The sequence below is a fragment of the Thalassophryne amazonica genome, unplaced genomic scaffold (assembly GCF_902500255.1).
Source record: "Thalassophryne amazonica unplaced genomic scaffold, fThaAma1.1, whole genome shotgun sequence".
Taxonomy (NCBI): domain Eukaryota; kingdom Metazoa; phylum Chordata; class Actinopteri; order Batrachoidiformes; family Batrachoididae; genus Thalassophryne; species Thalassophryne amazonica.
The window spans coordinates 15005-34868 of record NW_022986275.1 but is presented as its reverse complement, the minus strand read 5'-3'; the positions used below and the strand labels follow the sequence as shown (position 1 = coordinate 34868).

General features: G+C 41.6%; 1 protein-coding gene across 1 annotated transcript in view; it reads left to right on the top strand.

Moving 5' to 3' along the window:
• The window catches only part of selenos (selenoprotein S), a gene marked incomplete at its 3' end in the record, with an annotated part of 63140 nt that extends 43505 nt beyond the window's left edge, over positions 1-19635 (top strand). The window contains exons 5-6 of the mRNA XM_034165482.1: positions 13059-13131; positions 19587-19635. Coding sequence (XP_034021373.1) covers positions 13059-13131; positions 19587-19635 — 122 coding nt within the window. The remainder of the gene's footprint in view (positions 1-13058; positions 13132-19586) is intronic.
• Between the last annotated feature and the right edge of the window lie 229 nt (positions 19636-19864).

Genomic DNA, 19864 nt, shown 5'->3' with positions numbered 1-19864 from the left:
TCTTAGATCTTGTTCTGACTTATGGTATGGAAATAGAAGACTTAACAGTATTCCCTGAAAACTCCCTTCTGTCTGATCATTTCTAATAACATTTACATTTACTCTGATGGACTACCCAGCAGTGGGGAATAGTTTCATTACACTAGAAGTCTTTCAGAAAGCGCTGTAACTAGGTTTAAGGATATGATTCCTTCTTTATGTTCTCTAATGCCATATACCAACACAGTGCAGAGTAGCTACCTAAACTCTGTAAGTGAGATAGAGTATCTCGTCAATAGTTTTACATCCTCATTGAAGACAACTATGGATGCTGTAGCTCCTCTAAAAAGAGAGCTTTAAATCAGAAGTGCCTGACTCCGTGGTATAAACTCACAAACTCGTAGCTTAAAGCAGATAACCCGTAAGTTGGAGAGGAAATGGCGTCTCACTAATTTAGAAGATCTTCACTTAGCCTGGAAAAAGTCTGTTGCTCTATAAAAAAGCCCTCCGTAAAGCTAGGACATCTTTCTACTCATCACTAATTGAAGAAAATAAGAACAACCCCAGGTTTCTTTCAGCACTGTAGCCAGCTGACAGAGTCAGAGCTCTCTTGAGCTGAGTATTCCATTAACTTTAACTAGTAATGACTTCATGACTTTCTTTGCTAACAAAATTTTAACTATTAGAGAAAAAATTACTCATAACCATCCCAAAGATGTATCGTTATCTTGGCTGCTTTCAGTGATGCTGGTATTTGGTTAGACTCTTTCTCTCCGATTGTTCTGTCTGAGTTATTTTCATTAGTTACTTCATCCAAACCATCAACATGTTTATTAGACCCCATTCCTACCAGGCTGCTCAAGGAAGCCCTACCATTATTTAATGCTTCGATCTTAAATATGATCAATCTATCTTTGTTAGTTGGCTATGTACCACAGGCTTTTCAGGGTGCAGTAATTAAACCATTACTTAAAAAGCCATCACTTGACCCAGCTATCTTAGCTAATTATAGGCCAATCTCCAACCTTCCTTTTCTCTCAAAAATTCTTGAAAGGGTAGTGGTAAAATAGCTAACTGATCTGCAGAGGAATGGTCTATTTGAAGAGTTTCAGTCAGGTTTTAGAATTCATCATAGTACAGAAACAGCATTAGTGAAGGTTACAAATGATCTTCTTATGGCCTCGGACAGTGGACTCATCTCTGTGCTTGTTCTGTTAGACCTCAGTGCTGCTTTTGATACTGTTGACCATAAAATTTTATTACAGAGATTAGAGCATGCCATAGGTATTAAAGGCACTGCGCTGCGGTGGTTTGAATCATATTTGTCTAATAGATTACAGTTTGTTCATGTAAATGGGGAATCTTCTTCACAGACTAAAGTTAATTATGGAGTTCCACAAGGTTCTGTGCTAGGACCAATTTTATTCACTTTATACATGCATCCCTTAGGCAGTATTATTAGACGGTATTGTTTAAATTTTCATTGTTACGCAGATGATACCCAGCTTTATCTATCCATGAAGCCAGAGGACACACACCAATTAGCTAAACTGCAGTATTGTCTTACAGACATAAAGACATGGATGACCTCTAATTTCCTGCTTTTAAACTCAGATAAAACTGAAGTTATTGTACTTGGCCCCACAAATCTTAGAAACTGGTGTCTAATCAGATCCTTACTCTGGATGGCGGTACCCTGACCTCTAGTAATACTGTGAGAATCTTGGAGTCATGTTTGATCAGGATATGTCATTCAAAGCGCATATTAAACAAATATGTAGGACTGCTTTTTTGCATTTACGCAATATCTCTAAAATTAGGTCTTGTCTCAGAGTGATGCTGAAAAACTAATTCATGCATTTATTTCCTCTAGGCTGGACTATTGTAATTCATTATTATCAGGTTGTCCTAAAAGTTCCCTGAAAAGCCTTCAGTTAATTCAAAATGCTGCAGCTAGAGTACTAACGGGGACTAGAAGGAGAGAGCATATCTCACCCATATTGGCCTCTCTTCATTGGCTTCCTGTTAACTCTAGAATTTAAAATTCTTCTAAGGTTTTGAATAATCAGGTCCCATCTTATCTTAGGGACCTCGTAGTACCATATCACCCCAATAGAGCGCTTCGCTCTCAGACTGCAGGCTACTTGTAGTTCCTAGGGTTTGTAAGAGTAGAATGGGAGGCAGAGCCTTCAGCTTTCAGGCTCCTCTCCTGTGGAACCAGCTCCCAATTCAGATCAGGGAGACAGACACCCTCTCTACTTTTAAGATTAGGCTTAAGACTTTCCTTTTTGCTAAAGCTTATAGTTAGGGCTGGATCAGGTGACCCTGAACCATCCCTTAGTTATGCTGCTATAGACGTAGACTGCTGGGGGGTTCCCACGATGCACTGTTTCTTTCTCTTTTGCTCTGTATGCACCACTCTGCATTTAATCATTAGTGATCGATCTCTGCTCCCCTCCACAGCAGTCTTTTTCCTGGTTCTCTCCCTCAGCCCCAACCAGTCCCAGCAGAAGACTGCCCCTCCCTGAGCCTGGTTCTGCTGGAGGTTTCTTCCTGTTAAAAGGGAGTTTTCCTTCCCACTGTAGCCAAGTGCTTGCTCACAGGGGGTCGTTTTGACCGTTGGGGTTTTACATAATTATTGTATGGCTTTGCCTTACAATATAAGGCGCCTTGGGGCAACTGTTTGTTGTGATTTGGCGCTATATAAAAAAAAATTGATTGATTGAATTGATGGTACAATACGGGGTATAATTTGCTATTCATATGACAATACGATCATACGGTATTATGTAGAGGGCCCAGTGACCAAGATTGGACATTAAGCTGTAGAGAATGGCTACTGCAACTAGTGCAAAGCTATACAGAGCTCTGTGATTCATGTATCGTCCGTCGTGCGGCGTCATATGTCGTCGTACATCCTTATATATAGCAGGGTGGTATGTTTCAAATGGAAAGAGGTAAAGGACTCATTTCAGGCCTGTAGGGATCTTAACAGGCCTCTACCTCTGAGACATAAAATGAGGTCACTGTGATCTTCCTAGCATGAAAGCTGTAGGAGTAGTTCATTAAAAATATTCATGAAACATTTGTGCATATCTAGAAAGTTTGCCAACCAGGTATTTACAATGTTTTCAGTTTAAAAATATGGTGATAATCGTCTTGATACCAATAACATAAACAACAATAATAATGGTTATGGCCATAAAAACAAAATTGATTTCTTGTAATTAAAAAAGCATTTCTTTCCGTTCAAACACTTATTTTAGAGTATAAATATGTTCGAGTGCATGAGTAGCATCTTTTCTTTGCTCTATGCTCACAAACAGCTATATTGCATAGTATATGGTATTCACAATGAGTTAGACAATATTTAGTCACTTTCCATAGATTAACGCTTTTTCTAAGAGTGTAAGCACACTGAAGTACAATCACAGCATCCCTACTTAGCCTTAAACATTTTTCATAACCTTCAAGTTTATATTATGAATTTAAAAAGACATTTGGATAAGAGTTTGTCATGAATTATATGCTGTAGAAGGCTGAAAATGGTTATTCTCTTAAACCCAAGTTTTTAGAGTGTAGACGTTTATGCATTCAATGTCTCCAGATCTTATATATAAGTGGTTAGGGTCCTTCAGGATCTGCCATAAACTCCTGCGAATGTTCTACCAGTCTGTGGTAGCCGGTGTCCTCTTCTCTGTGGTGGTCTGCTGGGGGAGCAGCATGAAGAGGAGGGATGCCATGCGACTGGACAGGCTGGTGAGGAAAGCTGGTTTAGTGCTGGGAACAGAGCTGGAGACACTAACATCAGTGGCAGAGAGAAGGACCCTCAGTAAACTGCTGGTCATCATGGACAATGTTGAGCACTCTCTGCACAGCGTCATCATCAGGCAGAGGAGCTCATTCAGTGGCAGACTGCTGTCCCAGTCCTGCCACATGGACAGATTCAGGAAGTCTTTTGTCCCTCAGGCCATCAGACTGTTTAACTCTTCTCAACACAGCAAAAAATAACCCTGTGATACATCTTAGACCTTTTATTGCTTTTTTTTTTTTTTTTTTTTTTTTTTGGCACTACCAACAATGTTTACACTGTTTACTTCTTTGCACAACCTACACTGTTTATATTGTGTACTGTTTACATCTGCACTAAATCAAATCAATTTTATTTATATAGTGCCAAATCACAACAAACAGTTGCCCCAAGGCGCTTTATATTGTAAGGCAAAGCCATACAATAATTACGGAAAAAACCCCAATCGGTCAAAACGACCCCAGTGAGCAAGCACTTGGCGACAGTGGGAAGGAAAAACTCCCTTTTAACAGGAAGAAACCTGCAGCAGAACCAGGCTCAGGAGGGGCAGTCTTCTGCTGGGGCTGGTTGGGCTGAGGGATGAGAATCAGGAAAAAGACATGCTGTGGAAGAGAGCAGAGATCAATCACTAATGATTAAATGCAGAGTGGTGCATACAGAGCAAAAGAGAAAGAAACACTCAGTGCATCATGGGAACCCCCCAACAGTCTAAGTCTATAGCAGCATAACTAAGGGATGGTTCAGGGTCACCTGATCCAGCCCTAACTATAAGCTTTAGCAAAAAGGAAAGTTTTAAGCCTAATCTTAAAAGTAGAGAGGGTGTCTGTCTCCCTGATCCGGATTGGGAGCTGGTTCCACAGGAGAGGAGCCTGAAAGCTGAAGGCTCTGCCTCCCAGTCTACTCTTAAAAACCCTAGGAACTACAAGTAAGCATGCAGTCTGAGAGCGAAGTGCTCTATTGGGATGATATGGTACTATGATGTCCCTAAGATAAGATGGGACCTGCTTATTCAAAACCTTATAAGTAAGAAGAAGAATTTTAAATTCTATTCTAGAATTAACAGGAAGCCAATATGGGTGAGATATGCTCTCTCCTTCTAGTCCCTGTCAGTACTCTAGCTGCAGCATTTTGAATTAACTGAAGGCTTTTCAGGGAACTTTTAGGACAACCTGATAATAATGAATTACAATAGTCCAGCCTAGAAGAAATAAATGCATAAATTAGTTTTTCAGCATCACTCTGAGACAAGACCTTTCTAATTTTAGAGATATTGCGCAAATGCAAAAAAAGCAGTCCTACATATTTGTTTAATATATTGAATGACATATCCTGATCAAAAATGACTCCAAGATTTCTCACAGTATTACTAGAGGTCAGGGTAATGCCATCCAGAGTAAGGATCTGGTTAGACACCATGTTTCTAAGATTTGTGGGGCCAAGTACAATAACTTCAGTTTTATCTGAGTTTAAAAGCAGGAAATTAGAGGTCATCCATGTCTTTATGTTTGTAAGACAATCCTGCAGTTTAGCTAATTGGTGTGTGTCCTCTGGCTTCATGGATAGATAAAGCTGGATATCATCTGCGTAACAATGAAAATTTAAGCAATGCCGTCTAATAATACTGCCTAAGGGAAGCATGTATAAAGTGAATAAAATTGGTCCTAGCACAGAACCTTGTGGAACTCCATAATTAACCTTAGTCTGTGAAGAAGATTCCCCATTTACATGAACAAATTGTAATCTATTAGATTAATATGATTCAAACCACCGCAGCGCAGTGCCTTTAATACCTATGGCATGCTCTAGTCTCTGTAATAAAATTTTATGGTCAACAATATCAAAAGCAGCACTGAGGTCTAACAGAACAAGCACAGAGATGAGTCCACTGTCTGAGGCCATAAGAAGATCAGTCAATTAATCAATCAATTTTTTTATATAGCGCCAAATCACAACAAAGAGTTGCCCCAAGGCGCTTTATATTGTAAGGCAAGGCCATACAATAATTATGTAAAACCCCAACGGTCAAAGCGACCCCCTGTGAGCAAGCACTTGGCTACAGTGGGAAGGAAAAACTCCCTTTTAACAGGAAGAAACCTCCAGCAGAACCAGGCTCAGGGAGGGGCAGTCTTCTGCTGGGACTGGTTGGGGCTGAGGGAGAGAACCAGGAAAAAGACATGCTGTGGAGGGGAGCAGAGATCGATCACTAATGATTAAATGCAGAGTGGTGCATACAGAGCAAAAAGAGAAAGAAACAGTGCATCATGGGAACCCCCCAGCAGTCTACGTCTATAGCAGCATAACTAAGGGATGGTTCAGGGTCACCTGATCCAGCCCTAACTATAAGCTTTAGCAAAAAGGAAAGTTTTAAGCCTAATCTTAAAAGTAGAGAGGGTGTTTGTCTCCCTGATCTGAATTGGGAGCTGGTTCCACAGGAGAGGAGCCTGAAAGCTGAAGGCTCTGCCTCCCATTCTACTCTTACAAACCCTAGGAACTACAAGTAAGCCTGCAGTCTGAGAGCGAAGCGCTCTATTGGGGTGATATGGTACTACGAGGTCCCTAAGATAAGATGGGACCTGATTATTCAAAACCTTATAAGTAAGAAGAAGAATTTTAAATTCTATTCTAGAATTAACAGGAAGCCAATGAAGAGAGGCCAATATGGGTGAGATATGCTCTCTCCTTCTAGTCCCCGTCAGTACTCTAGCGGCAGTATTTTGAATTAACTGAAGGCTTTTTAGGGAACTTTTAGGACAACCTGATAATAATGAATTACAATAGTCCAGCCTAGAGGAAATAAATGCATGAATTAGTTTTTCAGCATCACTCTGAGACAAGACCTTTCTGATTTTAGAGATATTGCGTAAATGCAAAAAAAGCAGTCCTACATATTTGTTTAATATGCGCTTTGAATGACATATCCTGATCAAAAATGACTCCAAGATTTCTCACAGTATTACTAGAGGTCAGGGTAATGCCATCCAGAGTAAGGATCTGGTTAGACACCATGTTTCTAAGATTTGTGGGGCCAAGTACAATAACTTCAGTTTTATCTGAGTTTAAAAGCAGGAAATTAGAGGTCATCCATGTCTTTATGTCTGTAAGACAATCCTGCAGTTTAGCTAATTGGTGTGTGTCCTCTGGCTTCATGGATAGATAAAGCTGGGTATCATCTGCGTAACAATGAAAATTTAAGCAATACCGTCTAATAATGCTGCCTAAGGGAAGCATGTATAAAGTGAATAAAATTGGTCCTAGCACAGAACCTTGTGGAACTCCATAATTAACCTTAGTCTGTGAAGAAGATTCCCCATTTACATGAACAAATTGTAATCTATTAGATAAATATGATTCAAACCACCGCAGCGCAGTGCCTTTAATACCTATGGCATGCTCTAATCTCTGTAATAAAATTTTATGGTCAACAGTATCCAAAGCAGCACTGAGGTCTAACAGAACAAGCACAGAGATGAGTCCACTGTCCGAGGCCATAAGAAGATAATTTGTAACCTTCACTAATGCTGTTTCTGTGCTATGATGAATTCTAAAACCTGACTGAAACTCTTCAAATAGACCATTCCTCTGTAGATGATCAGTTAGCTGTTTTACAACTACCCTTTCAAGAATTTTTGAGAGAAAAGGAAGGTTGGAGATTGGCCTATAATTAGCTAAGATAGCTGGGTCAAGTGATGGCTTTTTAAGTAATGGTTTAATTACTGCCACCTTAAAAGCCTGTGGTACATAGCCAACTAACAAAGATAGATTGATCATATTTAAGATCGAAGCATTAAATAATGGTAGGGCTTCCTTGAGCAGCCTGGTAGGAATGGGGTCTAATAAACATGTTGATGGTTTGGATGAAGTAACTAATGAAAATAACTCAGACAGAACAATCAGAGAGAAAGAGTCTAACCAAATACCGGCATCACTGAAAGCAGCCAAAGATAACGATACGTCTTTGGGATGGTTATGAGTAATTTTTTCTCTAATAGTTAAAATTTTGTTAGCAAAGAAAGTCATGAAGTCATTACTAGTTAAAGGAATACTCGGCTCAATAGAGCTCTGACTCTTTGTCAGCCTGGCTACAGTGCTGAAAAGAAACCTGGGGTTGTTCTTATTTTCTTCAATTAGTGATGAGTAGTAAGATGTCCTAGCTTTACGGAGGGCTTTTTTATAGAGCAACAGACTCTTTTTCCAGGCTAAGTGAAGATCATCTAAATTAGTGAGACGCCATTTCCTCTCCAACGTACGGGTTATCTGCTTTAAGCTGCGAGTTTGTGAGTTATACCACGGAGTCAGGCACTTCTGATTTAGGGCTCTCTTTTTAAGAGGAGCTACAACATCCAAAGTTGTCTTCAATGAGGATGTAAAACTATTGACTAGATAATCTAGCTCACTCACAGAGTTTAGGTAGCTACTCTGCACTGTGTTGGTATATGGCATTGGAGAACATAAAGAAGGAATCATATCCTTAAACCTAGTTACAGCGCTTTCTGAAAGACTTCTACTGTAATGAAACTTATTCCCCACTGCTGGGTAGTCCATCAGAGTAAATGTAAATATTATTAAGAAATGATCAGACAGAAGGGGGTTTTCAGGGAATACTGTTAAGTCTTCTATTTCCATACCATAAGTCAGAACAAGATCTAAGGTATGATTAAAGTGGTGGGTGGACTCATTTACATTTTGAGCAAAGCCAATCGAGTCTAACAATAGATTAAATGCAGTGTTGATGATGTCATTCTCAGCATCTGTGTGGATGTTAAAATCGCCCACTATAATTATCTGAGCTAAGCACTAAGTCAGACAAAAGGTCTGAAAATTCACAGAGAAACTCACAGTAACGACCAGGTGGACGATAGATAACAAATAAAACTGTTTTTTGGGACTTCCAATTTGGATGGACAAGACTAAGAGTCAAGCTTTCAAATGAATTAAAGCTCTGTCTGTGTTTTTGATTAATTAATAAGCTGGAGTGGAAGATTGCTGCTAATCCTCCGCCTCTGCCCGTGCTGCGAGCGTTCTGGCAGATAGTGTGACTCGGGGGTGTTGACTCATTTAAACTAACATATTCATCCTGTAGCCAGGTTTCTGTAAGGCAGAATAAATCAATATGTTGATCAATTATTCTATCATTTACTAACAGGGACTTAGAAGAGAGAGATCTAATGCTTAATAGACCACATTTAACTGTTTTAGTCTGTGGTGCAGTTGAAGGTGCTATATTATTTTTTGTTTATGAATTTTTATGCTTAATTAGATTTTTACTGGTTTTTGGTGGTCTGGGAGCAGGCACCGTCTCTACGGGGATGGGGTAATGAGGGGATGGCAGGGGGAGAGAAGCTGCAGAGAGGTGTGTAAGACTACAACTCTGCTTCCTACCCTGGATAGTCACGGTTTGGAGGATTTAATAAAATTGGCCAGATTTCTTGAAATGAGAGCTGCTCCATCCAAAGTGGGATGGATGCCGTCTCTCCTAACACCAGGTTTTCCCCAGAAGTTTTGCCAATTATCTATGAACCCCACCTCATTTTTTGGACACCACTCAGCCAGCCAGCAATTCAGGGAGAACATGCGGCTAAACATGTCACTCCCAGTCCGATTGGGGAGGGCCCCAGAGAAAACTACAGAGTCCGACATTGTTTTTGCAAAGTTACACACCGATTCAATATTAATTTTAGTGACCTCCGATTGGCGGAACCGGGTGTCATTACTGCCAACGTGAATTACAGTCTTACCAAATTTACGCTTAGCCTTAGCCAGCAGTTTCAAATTTCTTTCAATGTCTCCTGCTCTGGCCCCCGGAAGACAATTGACTATGGTTGTTGGTGTCGCTAACTTCACATTTCTCAAAACAGAGTCGGCAATAACCAGAGTTTGATCCTCGGCGGGTGTGTCGCCGAGTGGGGAAAAACGGTTAGAGATGTGAACGGGTTGGTGGTGTACAGGGGGCTTCTGTTTAGGAATACGCTTCCTCCTCACAGTCACCCAGCCGGCCTGCTTTCCCGGCTGCTCGGTATCTGATGGAGGGTAACTAACGGCGGCTAAGCTACCTTGGTCCGCACCAACTACAGCGGCCTGGCTAGCTGTAGGATTTTCCACGGTGCAGAACCAAGTCTCCAATTCGCCCAGCCTGGCCTCCAAAGCTACGAATAAGCTACACTTATTACAAGTACCGTTACTGCTAAAGGAGGCCGAGGAATAACTAAACATTTCACACCCAGAACAGAAAAGTGCGGGAGAGACAGGAGAAGCCGCCGTGCTAAACCGGCTAAGAGCTAGTAGCTGCGCTAAGCTAGCGGATTCCTAAAAACACACAAAGTGAATAATGTGAAAATAATTTAGAGGTGATTCAGCAGAGGGAGTGCTTTAGTTAAGGCACGTGAAGATTACACTGTGAAACAAATCATTATCTAGTTATCTAGATCAATCTAACTGCGCAGATTAAACAGCTAACAGATACAGCAAAACACCGCTGTGCTCCGGAACAGGAAGTGATACAATACCGCAGTGAGAGCCAACCACCAGTAGAGGCAAGTAATGACCTACCTACCTCCTTATTACTGCATTATTACACTATATTTACTCCTCCGTTATATTCTGTGAGACTGGATGCTGACAAAATTTTATTTTTAGTTTAGTTAGTGGTTTGTATTGAGTGGTCTATTTTCTTTTATTTATTTAATCTTATTTGTGTGTCTGGTGTCGTGTGTGTCTTGTCTAATGTGCAAGCTGCTGGATGCCTTGAATTTCCCCCTGGGATCAATAAAGTATCTATCTAAGTATCTATCTATCTATCTATCTATCTATCTATCTATCTATCTATCTGTCTGTCTGTCTGTCTGTCTGTCTGTCTGTCTGTCTGTCTGTCTGTCTGTCTGTCTGTACTTCAGGACACTATAAAGTACCTCTGATAAAGTTTTGGCGCTTTTGTATAAAAGTGCATGATTCCCCTAAAATTTGTCCCTTAGCCGCCGGACTATTTCGTTCAAAATGAACTCCATAATATGAGCTAAATTGTCATCCTCACCGACAGGGAGACGCGTCGCCCTCAGCATCCTTTTAATGTCCTTAAACTCCAGATGATGTCATGCTGGGCAGCTGCAGTTCTCTGTATGTCCTTGTGCGCCCAAACCATGATGATATATCCTGAGCAGATCCATTTCTAATTGGGAAATGTATCACACTGTCTCCTGGTTTGTGGACTAATAGTCAACAATTATGTGTCAAGACAATATTGAGTGTACATTTTACAAATCTTGGCCACGTTTAAGTAGATTGTGCCCTTGTTTTACTCAAACGATGCTTAAAAGGAGCGCACAGTATAATAAAACGTGCACATTCTCTCCACGTGCAAAACATTTTGCGATGACACTTCCAGGGCTGCATAGTTCCTTGCGCTCTCTCCCCTCAAACTCTGTCATAATTGTGTTATAAACCAGTCACCATTTGTTTTATTATACATATGTGTAGTTAATAAAATAATCTTCACAGACGATTCGTTCGCACATGCATGTGGGGAAAAAAAAGAATTCTGCCTCTGCTGCTGCTGCTCTCCCCTCAAACTCTCCCCAGAGAGGAAGAGTCTGACACATCAGAGGAGTTTTAAGGTTGATATAAGACTGACTCTTGGTTGTGCAAGTAACTTTTTTTTGGTGCAAGTAATTTTTTTGTTATTCGACCCCTGACCTTTCACTGCTATGCTGATGATACTCAGTTATACATGCAGATAACTGCTGGTCATCTCATCCACATAAAAGCCTTAGAAAATTGCCTTGCAGCAGTGAGAAGTTGGATGTCTTGAAACGTACTACTTTTAAACTCTAATTAAAGACTGAAATGATGGTTCTTGGTCCAATGAGACATCGGCATCAATTTAACCAGTTAACGCTCAGCCTCGGCTTGTGTGTCATACATCACACTGACAAAGTGAGGAACCTTGGGGTAATTTTTGATCCTACGTTGTGCTTTGACCTCCACATTAGAAATATTACTAGGACTGCTTTCTTCCACCTGCGAAATATATTGAAGATTCGTCCCATCCTGTCTATGGCTGATGCTGAGACCCTGATCCATGCATTTATCTCTTATAGATTGGACTACTGCAATGTTCTATTTTCTGGTTTACCGTAGTCTAGCATCAGGGCTGTCCAATTTGTTCAAGATGCTGCAGCCAGACTTTTGACACGAAGCAGAAAGTTCGACCACATTACACCCATTTTGGCATCCCTTCACTGGCTTCGTGTCCCAGTGAGATCAGATTTTAAGGTTCTGTTACTAACCTATAAAATTATTCATGGACTGGCACCTCCCTACCTAGCTGACCTAATTAAACCTTACGTACTGGCCCGGGCTTTACATTCTCAGTGTGCAGGACTACTTTGTGTTCCTCGGGTGAATAAGAAGTCTGTGGGTCACGGAGCTTTCTCTTATCATGCCCCTGTTCTGTGGAATTGTCTCCCTACCTCAATAAAATAATCAGATTCTGTGGAGACTTTCCAGTCCAGACTTAAGACGTACTTATTTTTCCTTTTGTATGGCTAGCATACTGCTAGTATACGCTTTTTACTCTTAATTTTATTAGTAAACAGAGCATGCTGCAGCCTCAGCTTTACCCAAATTCTGGGTCTTTTAGTGAAGCTTAGGGCTAGTGGCCAGTGATCACCTTAGTATTTCCTGTATTTTTTATCTTTCTGATGCCTGATTCTGTTTTTCTCTCTGTTTAAGGTGCAGCTCCAGCCAGACATGGGTGTGTTTTGTTTTTTTTTTGCTGGAGACCCTCCTGTCCTCTGCACCAACAGCATTTCCTATATATTTGTTTTGTGAATTGTTCTGTAATTTCTCTGTAGCATGGCCCAAGCAGAGGGTCACCCTTTGAGTCTGGTCTGCTTAAGGTTTCTTTCTCAGAGGTTTTTTTTTTTCCTTACCACTGTTGCACTGGGGGTTAGTAAGGTTAGCCATCATTCCTTAATGGTTAATGTAATATTTTTGTTTATCCCCTTGAATTAAAGCTCATAGTTCACAAAAAAAGGATTTAACTCCATTGTTATGTTCTGAAACAATAGTTCCAAAAATTGTCATTGGTCAATTGTCACCTACTTACTGTCAGTGGTGTAATGTATCTTTAGTGTTGTTCAATGGAAATGCAGAAGGATTTCAATAGCAGTGACCTCTTGACTCTTTGTAATCTTCTTTCCAAATGCAGAACAATTCCTATTGCCATGTTTGATCACACCTGTAACAGGGAATTATTTTGATTCTCTCACTGCAGACCAATGAAGAGGCAAACTCGGCTACAACTGTGCTGAAGCAAAAGACGGAAAAGAAACCACTTCGCAACAGTGGTATGTATATTAAAGGGCTGCATCTGAGTCACTTCATCCAATAACTCATAATCAATAACAGTAATCATGCATTTATTTCCTCTAGGCTGGACTATTGTAATTCATTATTATCAGGTTGTCCTAAAAGTTCCCTGAAAAGCCTTCAGTTAATTCAAAATGCTGCAGCTAGAGTACTAGAAGGAGAGAGCATATCTCACCCATATTGGCCTCTCTTTATTGGCTTCCTGTTTATTCTAGAATAGAATTTAAAATTCTTCTTCTTACTTATAAGGTTTTGAATAATCAGGTCCCATCTTATCTTAGGGACCTCATAGTACCATATCACCCCAATAGAGCGCTTCGCTCTCAGACTGCAGGCTTACTTGTAGTTCCTAGGGTTTTTAAGAGTAGAATGGGAGGCAGAGCCTTCAGCTTTCAGGCTCCTCTCCTGTGGAACCAGCTCCCAATTCAGATCAGGGAGACAGACACCCTCTCTACTTTTAAGATTAGGCTTAAAACTTTCCTTTTTGCTAAAGCTTATAGTTAGGGCTGGATCAGATGACCCTGAACCATCCCTTAGTTATGCTGCTATAGATTTAGACTGCTGGGGGGTTCCCATGATGCACTGAGTGTTTCTTTCTCCTTTTGCTCTGTATGCACCACTCTGCATTTAATCATTAGTGATTGATCTCTGCTCCCCTCCACAGCATGTCTTTTTCCTGGTTCTCTCCCTCAGCCCCAACCAGTCCCAGCAGAAGACTGCCCCTCCCTGAGCCTGGTTCTGCTGGAGGTTTCTTCCTGTTAAAAGGGAGTTTTTCCTTCCCACTGTCGCCAAGTGCTTGCTCACAGGGGGTCGTTTTGACCGTTGGGGTTTTTACGTAATTATTGTATGGCCTTGCCTTACAATATAAAGCGCCTTGGGGCAACTGTTGGTTGTGATTTGGCGCTATATAAATAAAATTGATTGAAATTGATTGAATAACTGTATTCTACATGTTCCTACTTTCTTATTTATTCATCCATCCATTTTGTATACCTGCTGACTGCAATTTAGGGTCACGGGGGGCTGGAGCCTATCCCAGAAATCATAGCGCATGAGGCGGGGTTCACCCTGGACAGGGTGCCAGTCTGTCACAGTGTTCTTAACGATTCACAATGGATTCAGTAAAAATTAAGTCCCTTTGCCTGCCCCCTTGTTTGTACTTGGGGTCGCCACCGCAAATCCAAGGTGGATCTGCGTGTTGAATTGGCACAGGTTTTACACCGGATGCCCTTCTTGTTTGAGCTGGGAACCTTCTGCACTGAAACCAAGTGCTCTAACCACTTGGCCACCACCCCTGCCACAACAGATTCAGAACTTTTTTTTTCTTCTTTGTATGTTTTCTCCATTTTGCTTTAGTTTCTCCTCACTGTTGGAAATGTAGAGTTGCTTCCATTCAACAGTTCGCATTGTGTTTGCAAGTTAGCTCAGCTCATTAGCATGGAGCAGCAACAAATTCAACCTGCTCCGTCAACGTTAAAAGCAAGCCTTTGTGCACATTTTTGATTTTATAATATGGTGAGTTGTAGTTTGTTGTCTGTATTACAACGTTTGGAAAGATGTGTCATTTGATTTAAAACATAGATTCTCTTTGAAGTTATTAATTCTGACTGAAATCTGCGTGGCTCTGTTTGGAGCTGTGCACTTAGTCCCACAAAACAGGAACAGAACAGAGAACAATTCTCATTTCTTGCCCGTAACAAGAGTCCCAGTCAGTGACTTTAATCTGCACAAAGGTGATTGACATCTTTAAATGGCTTTGAGAGGAAGTTAATGAAGAAATTGCAGACCTGCCGCTTCTGAAAAGGAGCGAAGCAGAGAACCAGTGAAGCAGTAGGTCGTAGCACTGCTTTATTGCTTCAAGCAGTGCAATCAGTGGAGAGAAATCATCATTTTTCTGATACACACCATCAAAAACAACAGTCACTCCGGCGTAATGTGAACTGAAGGACCAATAATGAATCGTTAAGCAAAAAGACTATTGATGTGGGTGGAATGAATCATTTCTTAACGATTCATAAAAGGAATTCAATACCCTGCCCTAATCTATCACCTGTTTCATTTCAGAAGACCTCCGCCACAACAGTGTCATGGAAAGCAAATACCTTTATTCATAGATTTACTTTTGTTTACATTACCTTTTTAAAAAAAGAAACAACTGCAGAATCTTAGGCACACTTTTCTTTTATGGTGTCATTTGCCACACCACCTTTCTTAGCACAGTGCATCCCACTTAAGTAGATCCTGAAATTAGCAGCTCTGTGTACTGAATTAATTTAGAATCACAAATTTATTTTTGAATCAAATCATGACCCCAGGGATGCTTATTCGCCGTCTTTGGATGGTTTTCCATCTTTTTTGTAAATTCTTGCCGTCTGAAATAAATGCAGGGCTGTGAAAACTCTGCGGATCCGCGAAATTCCACGGATTTCATCATTGGGAGGGGGTTAGTGTTTTACTCTGTAATCGTGATCATCACTGAGTTTTTAAAATGTCTATCGCAAAGTGTTTTTTTTTTTACAACATCGTGCAAGTTTTATAAGACCGCGGCGGTCCGTGGACACTGATCTGTGTGTTACAGATACAAATCAGTGTCCTCGGGTCTGCAGAGTTTCGAGGAGAAAAAAGCCTGGCTGTTGGCGACAGTAGTCGTAAAGCGTGACTGAGTGGTTGCTGCGGCGATGCTATGTGTCTCTTGTGCAAACCTTATGGCCCAGTCACACGGCACACAACGATTCCTGAACGAAGGGAAAAAATAAACATTACAATTCATTGAGAAAAGGTGGATGAAAGAGCTTTTATCACCTAACAGTCTGCGAAGCAAGAGCGCAAAAGGGACGAAAGAGGAACTTAACAAAACTGAAGCTCACGATCTCAACGAAACGCGCCTGGAGCCACAGCTGGAGCACAGCGTGTCTGCTCCAGCACTCGGCGCTGGAACGGAGCTCATAGCGCCTGAGTCCTGGAGAAACTGCAAACAGAATCTGTGGAGATGTCGATGGACCACCTCCTCTGGTTCCTTGTCCAGAACAAAAGAGGGGTCATCTCCATCATCATCAGAATCCACACTGTCTGTCGACACGATGCGCGCTCCGTCGTGCTCCCATTAAAAAAAAAGTGCGCCGTGGTCACTGCTGTATCACAGTATTATGTTCTAAGCCATATATATTGATTTATAACAGAAAACTGTCAAAAGGGAGAATAAATATGAATATAAGTGTAAAGATGATTGAATATGCGCTCACTGTTTGTTTCACTGTTTGTCTGTTAGCGTTATTAAATTTGTTTTAACGTATTTTTTTAAGCAGTTCATTGGTTTAATGTGGATGTGACCTGTCAGAACTTCACTGCACTTTGCACTTTGGACCTTGTCATCACAATGAAAATCGCACTGCTGTGGATCATTTTCTGCCTATCAGCGTTTGCGCACGGGAGCTGCCTCACAAGCCGGCAAAGCTTCCTTACTTACACTAGAGAGCATCTTTTGTCACTTCGCTCACCTGGTGGGGTTCCTTCAGTTTGTCTACCTGCGGACTGTCAGGAAATCCGACGGCCTCTTAAATGTCTGGGGAAGAGGAAAAAGCGTGGCTCCAGGGGAGGCGTGAGGCACCGACTCTGGAGACGCCGCAGCAGATTCCCGCTGCCTGTCATCACTCTGTCTAACGTCCGCTCGGTAAGCAATAAACTCGATGAACCTGTGCTGAGAGCCGAGCATGACAGTGAATTTACACAGAGTAATCTTGTGTGTTTGACGGAAACATGGCTTAAAGATCATCACGATACACCGAGCCTGTCAGGCTACACCGCTGTCAGAGCGGACAGGGACGCGCGCACTCCGCACAAATCCATCGGAGGGGGTCTGTGTTTGTTTGTGGATAACAGCTGGGCCACTCAGTACAGCATACGAGAGCAAGTATGCACACCTGATTATGAGAAACTGACTGTATCTTTTAGACCCTTTTATCTTCCGCGGGAGTTCAGACAGATCACTGTCATTCTTGTATAAGTGCCCGGTCCAGATGACGACGCAGCAGGAGAGAGAATAGCAGAGAGCTGTAATAATGCACTCACCCGCTCTGCTGACCAGCCCGTTTTCATTCTGGGTGACTTTAACTCCTGCAGTCTGTCTGACCACCTGCCCACTCTACAGCAGTATGTAGACTGTCCTACACGTCTGCATCGGACGCTTGACCGTTGCTATGGCAACATCCCAGAGGCTTATAAAGCAGTATGCAGACCGCCTCTTGGAAAATCTGACCACGATGTGATTCATCTTTTGCCTAAATACAAAGCTGTGGTCAAAATAATTAAAACAGTTAATAAGCAGGTACAGGTGTGGTCCGAGGAAAGCAAAGAGCAACTCAGAGACTGTTTTGATGAAACAAACTGGGACATTTTCTTTGAATCCTGTCTGGATGGAGATGAACTCACTGACACCATCACATCTTATATTAAGTTATGTGAGGATAACGTGTCAGAGACTAAAACTGTGAAAATATTCCCAAATAACAAACCCTGGGTGTCCAAACAATTGAAAATCTGTCTTAATGAAAAGAAGGCAGCCTTCTGCTCTGGTAATGTGCAATTAATGCAGGAAAAAAGGAGACAGCTGAGAGGGAATATATTTAAGGCAAAAACTGAGTACAAGAATAAAGTAGAAAGTAAATTTTTCAGTGGCAATATAAAACAAGGCTGGGAAGGTCTAAACACACTGATGGGCAAATCCAGTAAGAAATGTGATGCTCTTACAACCATTAATCAATGTTTTGTTGATGAGTTAAACCGTTTCCTGTAGATTTGATAAAGTGGATGATAAACAGGAATGTGATGAGATCTGTAAAAATCTTCCAGCAGGAGCTCCCACAGCTATCACTGAGGATGACGTGGTTAAAAGTCTTTCTAAACTGAAGCCAAACAAGGCCACTGGCCCAGATGGCCTGAAAGCCCGTCTACTCAAAGACTGTGCTCCTCAATTAAAAGGAGTCTTTTCCAGATTGTTTAATTCCCTTCTTGTCACAGGAGTGCCTAAATCTTGGAAATTCTCCATAATAAGGCCTATACCAAAAAAGCCAGGGGCAAGCAAACCTGAAGATTTTCGGCCCATTGCCATAACCTCCATATTATGTAAAACTATGGAGAGAGTTTTAGTTGACGTCCTGACCACCACAGTGGTCAGTGAACTAGACCCTCTGCAGTTTGCCTATAAGAGGGACAGAGGTACTGATGATGCCGGATTGATCTTGCTGGACATGAACTCAAAGCAGCTTTCACTTGCTAAAGCATATGCTCGGGTTTTGTATGTAGACTTCAGTGCAGCTTTTAATTCTTTGAAATTACATATTCTTCTGAAAAGGCTGGCTGATTTAAATGTTGAAAAGGGCCTGATGCTCTGGATAAGAGACTTTCTGTCTTGTCGCCCTCAAAGAGTTTGTGCTAACAACATTCTGTCAGGAGAGCTCATCATAAGCACTGGCTGCCCACAGGGTAGCGTTCTTTCACCTCTGCTCTTCTCTCTTTTTACTAACGAATTTGCAGTTAATGACACAAACTTTAAACTGATTAAATACGCGGATGACATGGCCCTAGTCGGCCTGCTACAGAAGTGTGACTCCTCTGGCGAAGCCTCCTATCTCGCTCATATTAAGGCTCTTGAAGCTTGGTGTCTCGACAGCCAGCTGGAAATCAATGTGTCTAAGACAAAGGAGCTTGTTTTTCACACAAAGCAAGAACTGACTGTGCAGCCAGTTTCACTCGATGGCCAGCTTGTTGAAACGGTGCAAACTTTTAAATATCTTGGTACAGTTCTTGATAGTCACTTGAGCTTCTTTGAAAACACTGATTTTATCTTTAAGAAATGTTCACAGCGACTCAGTCTTCTCAGAAGATTGAGTTGTCTTGGTGTTAATCCGCAGATTTTAGAGCTTGTGTATTCTGCACATATTGAGAGTATTTTAACATTTCATCTTTGTGTTTGGTTTGGTCACTAGAGTTGTAAATGTAAGGACAAATTAAATAGAATTGTAAAAATGGCAGGGAAAATTGTGGGAAAACCCCAGAAGACTCTGAACCACATTTACACTGACAAGATGGGGAGGAAAGCTCAGAGAGTCCTGGCAGACAGCTCTCATCCTCTGTCCTGTCAGTTTGAGCTCTTGAAGTCTGGGAGGCGCTACAGAGCTCCTCTGGCCAAAGGTTCTTTCAAAAAATCTTTTATACCAAATGCCGTCACCATAATGAACACAAAAAAGTGACCACTCCAAAAATTAAACCTGAACTGCTGTTGTGAAAGTGTTGGAACACGGACCCACAACAGGGGGCGCAATGAACGGACAATGGAGAAAGTAAATAACAAGTTTTACTGTCGTGAAAGTGCACAACCAATACAACAATTGACAATTTGGGTTTACACCGAATTCCACTGGTGTCGTGTGGGCAGGCTCGAAGGTAGGAGACGTCCGTCCAAGTCGAGCCGGAACCACCCAGATTTCCCCTGCCACCGAACCCTGGAAATACTGGAACCGCCAAGTCCCGAATTCCCAGGTGGCCACTGCCTCCGCTCGTCGGATCCGGTACTGCTGGCAAGAGAACAAACACACAGGTGTGGATGCGGCTGCACCCAGTACACAGAGAGGGAAGAAGCTGACTCCACCTCACGTCAATACTGCAGAAAGGTGAGTACTTATCTTTTAGTAGTCAGCTGTTCTGCAAAACTCA